This window comes from Dendrobates tinctorius, unplaced genomic scaffold (assembly GCF_039654945.1).
Source record: "Dendrobates tinctorius isolate UK_male_01 unplaced genomic scaffold, ASM3965494v1 ptg000133l, whole genome shotgun sequence".
Classification (NCBI taxonomy): Eukaryota; Metazoa; Chordata; class Amphibia; order Anura; family Dendrobatidae; genus Dendrobates; species Dendrobates tinctorius.
Genome location: NW_027361801.1, coordinates 3091556 through 3105761, shown reverse-complemented (window position 1 = coordinate 3105761; position 14206 = coordinate 3091556). Strand labels below are relative to the sequence as shown.

Below are 14206 nucleotides of genomic sequence, written 5' to 3'. Positions count from 1 at the left end.
GAGAAATTGTCTTCTTCAGCAGGTCACACTCATCACTGTCTACATAAACCATGTAGAGTCAGGAGGTTCCTGCAACCTACGTAAACAGTACTTACAACTCCACCACACCAACAAAGAAAGCGAGCTGTGGTTTACAGTACCTCCAGTATTCTAGTTCTTCCTTATTATGTATTACTCATATTGTGCAGATGATCTCAACCTCATAACGGTTTATTTCCATATGCGCTGTGCAGCACAGACTGATGACAGTCGCTCAGTATTGAGAAGGTAAGCTTTCATATCACTGTAATTATTAATAATGAATCTTTAGAATATTAGACCTGTAATACAAAAATTAATTCAGAAGCGAGTCACATGTATTTTCTCGATAAAAGGAATCAGAGTTGCCAACTGCCCAGGAGTTCCAGAACAGTCCGCAAAAATTGGTCACTTTTTTGCCCTATCTGTGAAAAAAATTAAGGCATCCATAATTTTTTTGAAGCTGAAAAAATTTCTACAGATTATTCTAACTGTAATTATCATTATTTTACGGTAATTGCAGCTGATGTCATCATATCATAATTATTTGCTGATAATCATAATGATTTATTAATGGTTTTCCAGTATGTCCAGAAAAAATATTGTCCGTCCGTTCAGAAAAAAGTAAAACGTGAAATTGGCAACTTAGAAAGGAATATCTCACTAACATACTGCAGAGTTCGTGTTTTCTTCACACCTTTGTAGGAGTCTAAAGAAAAGTAGTGTAGTCTGAAGCACCATCAGCAACACTGGGGAACTAATAGGAACTTGACAAACCCCCTTATTGGTTTGATGTTTTATTTGGGGTGCATCTCCAGTATGTTATATTATGCTTTGTCACATTATGCTGTGATAAATTGAAGTGGCAGCTCTCTAAAAGAGCACTACAATATAAAGACCAACACTTATCCAGACCAAATTTTTCCATGACAGATTATCAATGACCTCATATAGTACAGTGAAATTTCCAAACTTGCAAAGTCCTTTTCAATGAAGAATAGGATAAAAAGGAATTGAACATCTTCCTCACCTCTGTCTACCATCCTACCCTCCCTCTTTGTTCTTCTAATGACCTCAGATGAACATCCACTATAATCTTCTCTTTTCTGATGCACTACCACAGACAATCCAGTTATTTTCTAGTATCCAAAGTTACAAGCATGCCCAAAAAACACGTTTCTTTAGACTTACTAATCACCTTTCCTCATTAATCTAACTATCCTCTGTTCTCTCTTCCGTGCACTCAGTAGCACTTTGTATCTGTACTTGTACAGATCCTGGCTGGTGACCGATTCATGCAGCCTTATTTGAATGGCCCTATTTATTATGTAGATGCCTGGACCTTACACAACAAGTACTTTTTTACTTGTTGTGTCTTCCCTATCTCCTCATAGACTGCATTGAAATACACGCAGCCGCACACTCCAGTCCCGAGTGCCGGCGGCAGTGCCGGGTATTGAGATCTGAGAAACGTGCGAGTTTCTCACAAGTGTGACCCCGGCCTTAGAAGCATACTTATTATTAACCAGAAGTCAGTCTCTCTTTGTCAGGGGCGGGCAAATTATTTCCTGAGGGGCCAAATGAGAGACCACGACTGCTGTTGGAGGCCGAACCAATAGCTTGAAATTAATTCTACTCAATATTAATTTATTAATATTAATTGTATCACTTAATATTGAGCAGAATTAAGTATCCTGACACCCCCTATATATTTTTGAACCCAAATACAGCCCCTTCTGCATATTGCATGAACCCCCCAGAGCCCCTTATATACAGCCTCCCCATATACAGCGTGAGCCCCACACAGCCTTCCCATATACAGCATGAGCCCAACATACCCTCCCTATATACTGCATGAGCCCCACACAGCCTCTCCATATACTGCATGAGCCCCACACAGCCTCACTATATATACTGCATGAGCCCCACACAGCCTCCCTATATACAGCAAGAGCCCCACGCAGCCTTCCCATATACAGCATGAGCCCCACAGTCTCTCCACATACTGCATGAGGCCCCCACAGCATCCCCATATACTGATTGAGCCCCACACAGCCTCCCCATTTACTGCATGAGGCCCCCATAGCCTCACCATGTGCAGCATGATACCCCCATAGCCTCCCCGTGTGCAGCATGACACCACCATAGCCTCCCCATGTGCAGTATGACAACCACATAGCCTCCCCATGTGCAGCATGTCACCACAATAGCATTCCCATGTTCTGCACGACAGCTCCATAGCCTCCCCATGTGAAGCATGTCACCCAAATAGCATCCCCATGTGCAGAATGTTACCCCCATAGCATCCCCATATGCTGCATGTCAACCCCATAGAATCCCCATGTGCTGCATGTCACCCCGTAGAATCCCCATGTGCTGTCTAACACCCCCATAGAATCCCCATGTGCTGCATGTCACCCCCATAGAATCCCCATGTGCTGCATGTCACCCCCCATAGAATCCCCATGTGCTGCATGTCAACCCAATAGAATCCCCATGTGTTGCATGCCACCCCCATAGAATCCCCATGTGCTGTCTATCACCCCATAGAATCCCCATGTGCTGCATGTCACCCCCATAGAATCCCTATGTGCTGCATGTCACCCCCATAGAATCCCCATGTGCTGCATGTAACCCCCATAGAATCCTCATGTGCTGCATGTCACCCCCATAGAATTCCCATGTACTGTCTTTCATTTCCAGAGAATCCCCATGTACTGTCTGTCACCCCCATAGAATCCCCATGTACTGTCTGTCACCCCCATAGAATCCCCATGTTCATACACATGAAAAAACAAAAGACCACCACATACTGACCTCCTTCTCGCTCCCTGGCGCTCTGCTCTTCTCCCTGCCTGCGGTGCTCTGACTCTCTGGCGGTACACAGCTGACGTGATGAGATGACGTCATCGCATAAGCTGTTTCACACACTGATTGGTGGAGGAAGTGGCTGGAAGCCCCTCCTCCACCAATGCTGACTGCACCTAGGGAGAAAACAGAGAGAGCCAGCGGGCAGGCATGGTGCGGCCCGTGGACCTCTGGATTCCAGCCCCACGGATGTCTCAGTCTAGACTAAGACAGCCAGAGGGCCGGGTGTGACCCGCGGGCCACACTTTGCCCAAGTCTGCTCTATGCAAAGGAGAGTAAAACTGAGTTCCTATTTTCCCCAGTGGGGGCGCTACAAAGAACGGTTATTGGCAGGTTTTCTCACTAATCACTGCGAATCTGGCATCTAAATTTAAGCTAACATGGATCCCTTTGGTTTCTTAACCATCCAGTACTCTCATCACCTTTGTTGGCTTCTATGATAAATAGTTGACAATGACATGTAGCGGATAGTACATAGTTGTTTAAAGGGAACCTGTCATATTAAAAAACGCTATTGACTTGCAAATATGGAGTTAATTTGCAGGTTAATAGCATTCTGAATCTGCCCAGCGCTGCCAGTTGGAGCTTCGCTGCCAGGAGGAAATTAACTTTATTCCTACCGGCAGAATTCGGGTTGCAGTCAGAGGGGTGGTGGGTTCAGTCACCACTTTATGTATAGAGAGCGGCGGCTGTAACCACACCCTCTGCACTAACTGACAGCCAGCCCTAGTGCTGAGCGAGCTGTCAGTCAGTGTCGGGGGCGCAGTTACAGCTGCCACTCTATATACACAGAACATTGACTGAACCCACAGTGGTGCCACCCCCATGACTGAAAGTCAATTACTGACAGGACAAATAACCTCCGGACAGTGAGGCTCTAAGTTTCTAAGTGTAATATTAAATTGTGCTACATGAAATATGCCTTTTATAGTTAGGCCTCAATTCAATGCCATAAACATTTTGCACATTCAATTGTGTGTGAGTTTATAGTTTTTTTATAGGAACATGCAATAATTGACCATATGCAGGGTGCAAGTGAGTAACATCTTATAGATGATATTCCTCCTAGTGGCATGGCATAGGGGACATATGGACAATTTCGCCATGGGCAAAATTCATAAAAACACAAAATTTAAGGGGAAAAAAGGAAAATAGCAGTGTTGTGACTAGTACTGAGGATTTGAAGCTGTGAACATGCTCCTGACCAAGTGTCATTTTGAACTAAATTGGTGTCAGAATGATGCCAATACAGTTGGCTCCTCTGGTAGAGCTGGGAACATATGATCCTGTAAGCTAAAGGCTACTATAGACCAAAGACCTACAATACATCATCATCTCGGCACAGGCAGAAAATTTAGAGTACCCATACCATCAGGATCAATGGATAGCTTCCTTGATAGGATAAAGATTAGCTGCCATAATACCGCAAGGAGAAAACCACACCAAAGGAAGTGTAGAGACTGAAGCCTGTGTGTTTCCACATCAGAGAAGTCTAGGAGACTGATGCTTAAGTGTGAAGAACTGTGAAGCAATAATTATGGAGGTAGGCCACAAGTGTGTGCAAAACATCCAGACAAAACATAGTTACTGCAGAAGAATTGCTAAAGGTCAAGAGGTAAGCGATGGGATGGGTGTGACAGCACTGAAATGAACTGCAAGACAGTGATTGAAAGACTTTTTCGGTGTGGCAGAAAAGGTGCTGAGGTAGTGTTATGAAGGTAACAAGTGCAATCTACTGTCAGCCACTAAGCCTGTTGTATTTTATAAGTGTTTTAACCACCAAGTCTTTTGCCTTATGTAATCTGTTGGAATCACAAAGCTTGTTGTCTCTTGTACAACGACCAAGCCTTTTGCCTTATGTAAACCAGTGGGACCACAAAACTTGTTGCCTCCTGCATATTTTTGGAACCACCTTTATTGTTGTCTTTTGTATATTGTTGTAACTGTGACAAGACTGCAGGCACGTAGGATTCAGTAATGGACAGTACACAGACCAAGGGTGAAAGGGGTTTATTATACAGTGGAAACTCCACGCAGGGAGAAAATGGAGCGATAATATTCCCTAATACAACAAAAGGCTAATGGGGATAACTTAAGGAACAGGGACAAGTAAAGCCGACAATACAATAAAATATAACTTATCACTCAGGCGCCAGTCTCAGTTAAACTTCTGTGTGTGACTGGTGCTGCCTAGATTGCGTTGCAGTGGGGATCTGTCACAATCCTGAGGTAAATGATGTAGTATCTTTTGACGTTTGCCGTGTCCTCCCGTGGTCCTGACGATGGCGGCGAATCCTCGGGATCCTGATGAGGGTCTTGGGTCCAGCAGATGAAGTGGGGTCCCAACACTACGGAGATTTGCAGCACTGCCCAAACACAGTTTACAATGGACAGCCCGGTTCGCTGTGCCGAATCAACACACACCTATGTCCCGTTCACAGACCTTGTCTCTCACGGTCAGTACTGTCAGCAGGGGCGGCTATGGCAGCGTTGTCGGCAGTGGCAGTGGTCTCAGCAATGGCAGTGATGTCGGCTGCGACAGCGGTGTCTGAGCGGTACTCAATCGACTGTCTCCTGTGAAAGCGCTCTGCCGTCCTAGGCTCTGCTCTGCCCAGATGCCTTTCAGCTGATTTTACCTCACAGGCATCCCACGTGCCAAAATTCCCAACCAAACTGTCTGGTCAGTGGTTCGCTGCAGCTCTGTCCACTTAGCCACACCCCCTTTTTTCAAACAAAGAGTACGGTCTGCAGTCTCAAGCTTTCAACCTCACAATATAGGTGACAGCCCTGACGGTTCCGGACCCTTCACGGAGGAGACATGTCTAGTTAGTTCTTTCCCTTTACATAACCACTAAGGATTTTGCCTCTTGTAACCACCAAGTTTGTTGCTTCTTCATTAATAAAGTATTTCTTGTGTACTCTTTCATCCTTCCACCATTCATTAGTGGGAAACTGTACCTCCAAGAGTGACTGTATTAAAATATATATAGTGAAGTATCTGATCATCATCCAAATCTACTACCCCTTATATATTTGTAATCTTTGTATTTACAACAAACCCTTTTAACAAGTAGGGATTTTTAAAAGTGGAGAATCTCAACTCAATAATCCATCGATGTTAAATGATTCTTTAGGTAATAGCATAGTGCCGTAAAATAAAGTACAGTTCTTGCAGATTTTTGATTATTTTTAACTTTATTGATGTGTATGACATTTACTAAACATTTCAAGGACTTGAGCAGAGTGTATTAGATCTTACCCTGAGATTGTTTGTTATGTTGTGGTCAGTTATCATGTTTTTCTCATTCTTGCGCTATTTGTCTCGAGCTTCTGACATATGGCCCTTTACAAATATCCTGTTTTGCAACATGCTTATGGTACTAACAGGTATACCCGACCTTACAGACAGTGTGATGCATCTGCAATTTACAGCCAAACAGATCTCTAAATAGGTTATAAAACTTGGGACTGAATGAAAACATATTTTACATACTGTGAATATAACATGTAGCTAGTTAGTCCAAGTATTTTACCTATTACTGCTTTGTTCACTGCAAATGTGGCTTCGAGCCATTTTGCTTATGGAGGCTGAGATTAGTGATAGCAAAATTCAGCCATCAGGTGAACACGATAGATTGGAATATTGGACAATACTTAAAGGACTTGTCCTGTTTGGTATGTTTATGGCATATCCGCAGAATACAGTACAAATGTTTGATAGAAGTGAGTCGGTACCACCACTGGGAATGGGACCCCATGGTGCTCAGCTGTCAGTCGATTCATGGCCAGAAATTCGAGGCTCTCTCCATTCATTTGTATACTGTAAAAAGTATTTATTGCATACTGTAGAAAGTTACAATTGCCGGTGTATGACTTCAAGTAAAATTTGTTAACAAGACACAGGATGTTCCCCATCCTGATATATGTGATCCCCATCCTGGTGTATAGCTTCCCCGTACCTGGCCCATTCTGGTGTATATATATGCCACTCATCATGTACACATCCTGGTATATACAGTATGTTCTACATCCTTGTATATGTGTTCTCCATCCTGATGTATATGTTCAACACACTTGGCCCATTCTGGTATATATATGCCACCTATCATGTACACATCCTGGTATATATGTTCCCCATCCTTGTGCATATGTCCCTAATCCTGGGCCCAATCCTGGTATATATACCCCACATCCTGATACATATGTTTATCAACTTGGGCCCATCCTGGTATTTTGCCACTGTTCTTTAATGCATAGAAAAAAAAGATTATATTCATGTTCCCTCCACTCCCATGCCAAGCGGCATGCTCTTTTGAATCTCACAGCGGACTTCAGCGTGCAAGCGACGTCACTCCCATGTGCCCCCAGTCATGTGCACACCGACGTCAACTGCTGGCCTCTGATTGGCCGGCAGCATTTATTGCAGAACACGGACCTGACAGTTCTCTGCACCACAAAGTGCATCAGTTGAATGTGTGTCTGAGGATAAACATCCAGTTGAAGTCTGCACTGGCGTCGGCGGGCTCCCCACTCGCACGGGCTCAGTCTCGACCTCTGCAACCGAAATCGTTACACCCCTGCATCGGAAAGTTCCAATTGTGGCTGACAATAGGTCAATGTTCTAATAGGACAATGTTCCAATTGTGGCTTACAATTAAGTAGCATATAACAGAGGATGGGGGAGACTCAGGAAAATGCTTGAAGGCGATTGGGTGAGGAGTGTACAAAAATGGAAAACAGGAAGTGGTCTTGTGAGGACCAGAGATAACAAATGAGAAGTATGTGGAGATTAGTTTGGATGATACAGAAGGTACAGAAAGTATTCATACCCCTTTACTCTGCACTCTGGAAGAAGTTTTCATCCAGGATATCTCTGTATTTGGCTCCATTCAGGTTTCCTTCAATTGCAACCAGTTGTCCTGTCCCTGCAGCTGAAAAACACCCCCATAGCATGATGCTGCCACCACCATGTTTCACTGTTGGATTGTATTGAGCAGGTGCTGAGCAGTGCCTGGTTTTCTCCACACATACCACTTAGAATTATCACTAAAAGGTCTATCTTCATCTCATCGAACCAGGGAATCTTATTTCTCTTTGTCTGGGAGTACTTCATGTGTTTTTTAGCAAACTCTATGCGGGCTTTTATATGTCTTGCACTGAAGAGAGGCTTCCGTAGGGCCACTCGGCCATAAAGGCCAAACTGGTGGAGTGCTGCAGTGATAGTTGACTTTGTGGAACTTTCTACCATCTCCCTACTGCATCTGTGGAGCTCAGCCTCAGTGATCTTGAGGTTCTTCTTTACCTCACCAAGGCTCTTCTCTCATGATTGCTCAGTTTGGCTGGATGGCCAGGTCTATGAAGACTTCTGGTGGTCCCAAACATCTTCTATTTAAGGATTATGAAGGCCACTGTGCTCTTAGAAACCTTGAGTACTGCAGAAATTCTTTTTTAACCTTGGCCAGATCTGTGCTTTGCCACAAATCTTTCTCTGAGCTCCTTGGCCAGTTCCTTTGACCTCATGATTCTCATTTTGTCTGACATGCACTGTGAGCTGTGAGGTCTTATATAGACAGGTGTGTGCCTTTACAAATCAAGTCCTATCAGTTTAATTAAACACAGCTGGACTCCAATGAAGGAGTATAACCATCTCAAGGAGGATCACAAGGAAATGGACAGCATGTGACTTAAATACAGTTGTGGCCAAAAGTATTGACACCCCTGCAATTTTGTCAGATAATACTCAGTTTCTTCCTGAAAATGATTGCAAACACAAATTCTTTGGTATTATTATCTTCATTTAATTTGTCTTAAATGAAAAAACACAAAAGAGAATGAAGCAAAAAGCAAAACATTGATCATTTCACACAAAATTCCAAAAATGGGCCAGACAAAAGTATTGGCACCCTCAGCCTAATACTTGGTTGCACAACTTTTAGCCAAAATAACTGCCACCGACTGCTTCCGGTAACTATCAATGAGTTTCTTACAATGCTCTGCTGGAATTTTAGACCATTCTTCTTTGGCAAACTGGTCCAGGTCCTTGATATTAGAAGGGTGCCTTCTCCAAACTGCCATTTTCAGATCTCTCCACAGGTGTTCTATGGGATACAGGTCTGGACTCATTGCTGGCCACCTTAGAAGTCTTCAGTGCTTTCTCTCAAACCATTTTCTAGTGCTTTTTGAAGTGTGTTTTGGGTCATTGTCCTGCTGGAAGACCCATGACCTCTGAGGGAGACCCAGCTTTCTCACACTGGGCCCTACATTATGCTACAAAAATTTGTTGGTAGTCTTCAGACTTCATAATGCCATGCACACGGTCAAGCAGTCCAGTGCCAGAGGCAGCAAGCAACCTCAAAACATCAGTGAACCTCCATCATGTTTGACTGTAGGGACTGTGTTTTTTTCTTTGAATGCCTCTTTTTTCTCCTGTAAACTCTATGTTGATGCCTTTGCACAAAAAGCTCTACTTTTGTCTCATCTGACCAGAGAACATTCTTCCAAAACGTTTTAGGCTTTTTCAGTTAAGTATTGGCAAACTCCTGCCTGGCTCTTTTATGTCTCGGGGTAAGAAGTGTGGTCTTCCTGGGTCTCCTACCATACAGTCCCTTTTCATTCAGATGCCGACGGATAGTACGGGTTGACACTGTTGCACCCTCGGACTGCAGGGCAGCTTGAACTTGTTTGGATGTTAGTGGAGGTTCTTTATCCAACATCCGCACAATCTTGCGCTGAAAACTCTTGTCAATTTTTCTTTTCCGTCCACATCTAGGGAGGTTAGCCACAGTGCCATGGGCTTTAAGCTTCTTGATGACACTGCGCACGGTAGACACAGGAACATTCAGGTCTTTGGAGATGGACTTGTAGCCTTGAGATTGCTCATGCTTCCTCACAATTTGGTTTCTCAAGTCCTCAGACAGTTCTTTGGTCTTCTTTCTTTTCTCCATGCTCAATGTGGTACACACAAGGACACAGGACAGAGGTTGAGTCAACTTTAATCCATGTCAACTGGCTGCAAGTGTTATTTAGTTATTGCCAACACCTGTTAGGTGCCACAGGTAAGTTACAGGTGCTGTTAATTACACAAATTAGAGAAGCATCACATGATTTTTCGAACAGTGCCAATACTTTTGTCCACCCTCTTTTTTATGTTTGGTGTGGAATTATATCCAATTTGGCTTTAGGACAATTCTTTTTGTGTTTTTTCATTTAAGACAAATTAAATGAAGATAATAATACCAAAGAATTTGTGTTTGCAATCATTTTCAGGAAGAAACTGAGTATTATCTGACAAAATTGCAGGGGTGTCAATACTTTTGGCCACAACTGTATGAGTGTCTGAGCAAAGGGTCTGAATACTTATGACCATGTAATATTTCAGTTTTTCCCTTTTTATATATTTGCAAAAAAAATCTATATTTCTGTTTTTTTTCTGTCAAGATGGGGTGCAGAATGTACATTAATGAGAAAAAAAATGAACTTTTTTGAATTTACCACATGGCTGCAATGAAACAAAGAGTGAAAAATTTAAAGGGGTCTAAATACTTTCCGTACCCACTGTATATGGAGAAGACAAATTTCGGACGGTCTTGTAAATTAGTGTCAGAAGTTTGAACTGGATTCATTGGGGAATTGGAAGCCAGTTAAGGGATTTGTGGAGGATTAGTGAGGAGAGAGGATTAATTGGGCCACAGAGTTAAAAATGGACTGGAAAGGGAAAAGATTGTTTAAGACGCCACAGAGAAGGATAGTACAGTAGTAGAGGTGAGAGATGATGAGGACATGCAGTAACATTTTAGTAGATTTGGGGTTCAGGAAAGGATGAATTCTGAAAATATTTTTGAGTTGCAGACAGCAGGAGGTGTGGAGGGCTTGGATGTGTGGTTTTAAGGATAGAGCAGTAGAGTGAAATGGTTACACCACGGCAGCGTGCATGTGAAACAGGGGACAGTATGATGTCATTCTTTGTGATAGGTAAGTCTGATAGGGGAGATGAGTGAGATGGAGGAAAGATGGCCAATTTGGGTTTGTACACATTGAGCTTCAGAAAGCATGATGAGGAGGAGGATATGCATTATAGACACTCTGGGATTGTAGACAGCAGAGAGGTGACATTTGGGCTATTATCTGTATTGTCTGTGTAAGTCAGCACAGGTCCTTCACAGCAGGAGACCATTTTAGAAAATTAATCTCTAAATTCAAAAGAGAGGACCCACTAAATTAGCTAAAAAATTCTCAATAAAGTACATGACAGTAAATTCTCTAAACTGGACAGATCCTTTACTTTAAATATAACACTGCTGAAGTTGATGGACCATCAGAGTATACAACCAGTGGAATTTCTTAGAGTCTTCATACCTTCACAATAATAAATAAGTCTTGCCATAATACTCACATTCTTAAACTATCCTTTTATTTATACAGATATCAAAGAAGATATTCTACAAAAAAAAGCCTAACAGAAGCATGGCAAACTGTAACAATACGCAGGAATTTCAGCATACCCTTTATGCAGTCACCTACACTATCATATTGATACCTGGCCTACTTGCAAACAGTGTTGCTTTATGGCTTCTAAGGGGCTTCATCAGCAAGAAGAACAAGGCCATTATATTCATGATCAATTTGGCGCTGGCTGACCTTCTTCATGTCTTGTCTTTACCACTACGGATTTATTACTATATAAACCACACCTGGCCGTTTCGAACCTTCCTATGCTTGCTGTGCTTTTACCTTAAGTATCTGAACATGTATGCAAGTATCATGTTTCTAACTCTGATAAGTGTACAGCGCTACGTCTTCACCGCAAACCCTTTCAAAGCCAAAGGATGGAAGAGGAGATATGATGTCGCCATCTGTGTAGGTGTATGGATAGTGGTCGGAGCTGCCTGTCTGCCTTTCCCAATATACCGAAGCTCTGGTCTAGGCAACACAAGTAATAGTTGTTTTGCTGATCTTGGAATGAAAAAGATGAACACCATGACCGTTGTCATCATGCTTGTAGGGGCAGAGTTGTCTGGTTTCGTGATCCCTCTGATGGTTATTATGTACTGTACCCTAAAAACTAAAAAACAATTAAAGAATGACTCATTAGGGGGCGTAAATATGAAGGAGAAACACAAGGCTTTACGGATGGTAGTAACCTGCGCATCTGTGTTTTTTGTCTGCTTCACTCCATATCACATCACTTTCTTTTTTTATGTAATGTTCAACTCGAATATAATCCATAATTGTGCAGTGCAAAAAGTTGTGATGGATCTCCACCCATTCTCTCTGTGCCTAGCCAGTATCAATTGTTGCTTGAACCCCATCTTGTATTATTTTACTGCATCAGAGTTCCAGAATGAATTGGCCAAGCGTAGTTCTTCCGTGGTCCGCGTTCGTCTCATGAGCAAAGAAAGTGTTTCTTCCATTAGGTGATCCCTTGATTATTTTTCAACTCCAATTTATTTATTTTACAACAATCAGTTGTTCATGAAATGTATGTTACTATGCCAGGGTGCTTTTTCTTTAATTTTTCAGATTTGCAGACCACCTTTAGAAATGGCATGAGGGCATATTACATTGGTAGGGGATACCTCTATTGTTTCCTCCATTAGCTGGAGTCAAAAGTCATATCAGGAGATGGCACTGCTTGAAAAAGGGCTGAAACCTTGCTGGTGTGGGTGAATAAAGGTTCCTTTCCACTTTTTCATGTAATCGGTTGCACTGACAAATGTTTTTATTTTTGATAAATGGCATTGAGGATATCCATACTACCACTTCAGTTTTTCTATCAATAACAGCTAGTCAAAGCAACTAAGCTAAGCTTCCATCATGATCAGCTTGGCCATATGGGTCTAGAAACCAAGGTGTTCTTGTCCAATCAGTTACAATTTTTAATTAAATTTTCTCTATATGTATTTTTGTAAATGTAAATTTTGTTTTGTTTCAAAGACTGGAATCATTATACAGTGTAATTCATATATGAAAGATCATTTCTACAAAATCACTTGTCATCAATGTTTCAGATGGTCTGATACCATGTCAACAATTGTGTAAATGTCATTGAAGGGGTCGTCAGATGAGAAAGATCATCAATATCAGATCAGTGAGAGTCTGACACCCACAACCCCTACTGATCAATGCCTAGCAGCTCCAGCGGTGGTTGGGCGTAAGCATTGATCAGAGTTGTGCTGCTCAGCTTCGTTCCGAGTGTCGTGGCAGCTGCTGGGTGTCCATCTGCGGCCAATACACTTTTGATAGAGTTGTGTGAAAAAGCTCTGTTCAATGTTTACATCTGGTTGCAGATGATCGGTGGGGATGCCGATCTGATATTGGTCACCTAGCCTAAGGACAAGTCATCAATATCATATGCCCAATATCATAAGACTTAAGTTCTTCTTTCTGTAACATTATTAAATTACAAGTAATATAACAAACTGACGGCACATCTAGAACTAGTCTGAATAGGTGCATACCAAAAGGCAACTTACATATAAAATAGAAAATTGTAGCACACCAAATATGAAATATGTGAAATACGAATAGCAAAATGGCTTTAGTAATACATTTCATAATGGCTTTTTTAAGGCATATCAAATAAGAAATAAGTGAAATATGAATAGCATAATAGCTTTTGTAATCTTGAAAAACATATGAGATACTTAGCACAAAATTTGGCCAAAAGATGTGAGCCCATTCACCAATGACAAGGTGATCTCAGATTGAATGGGTCCCTATACTGACTGCCTGGTGTGAACTGACCTCTGGCTAGTAACATGATAAAGCCTGTATATATAGGACGATAGGAACCAAACATATGATTGAATGCGATTAAAATCACCACTTGATGAAGGGCGGAGTGCTCAGTCAGAAAACTAGTATACAAGTAATAGAACAAACTGACGGCACATCTAGAACTAGTCTGAATAGTCTGAAGCCATTATTAAATTACAAACAGCAGATGCAAAAGTAAATCATGAGCTACATAAAAAGATAACCCATAGTATACCAACAGTATTCCCTATCTACAACTTTCTAAACGTACTATAGGGTAAGGATTGCCGCACCACAGAATAAACATGGAACCTACAAAAAAAATGGAGCGATATGCCCCAAAAAGTAGTAACACTAAATTAACCGTCATGGTAGTAATAACAAAATATGAAATTATTTTTCAATGTATAAAAACTAATGACAAACAGTAATACTATAATGCAAACAAGTATAGTGGATTGATGGTGAGGACACAAATAGAACATCACCATGGGTAATGATAGGCATAACAAACAAGCATATAAGGACAATGAGCAATCACATCATGTATCAGAGTAAGAGAATC

At 41.9% G+C, this 14206-nt stretch overlaps 1 protein-coding gene across 1 annotated transcript; it reads left to right on the top strand.

Annotated features, from left to right (window-relative positions):
- The first annotated feature begins 213 nt into the window (after positions 1-213).
- P2RY10 (P2Y receptor family member 10) lies at positions 214-12829 on the top strand. The gene is made up of 2 exons (XM_073543654.1): positions 214-267; positions 11308-12829. Exon 2 carries the CDS (start codon positions 11350-11352, stop codon positions 12301-12303), a length of 954 nt encoding a protein of 317 aa, XP_073399755.1. The 5' UTR covers positions 214-267; positions 11308-11349; the 3' UTR covers positions 12304-12829.
- Positions 12830-14206: the final 1377 nt, after the last annotated feature.

What these genes read in the sequence shown, in the direction of transcription:
- P2RY10 (XM_073543654.1), top strand. Translation starts at nt 11,350, where the DNA reads ATGGCAAACTGTAACAATACGCAGGAATTTCAGCATACCCTTTATGCA.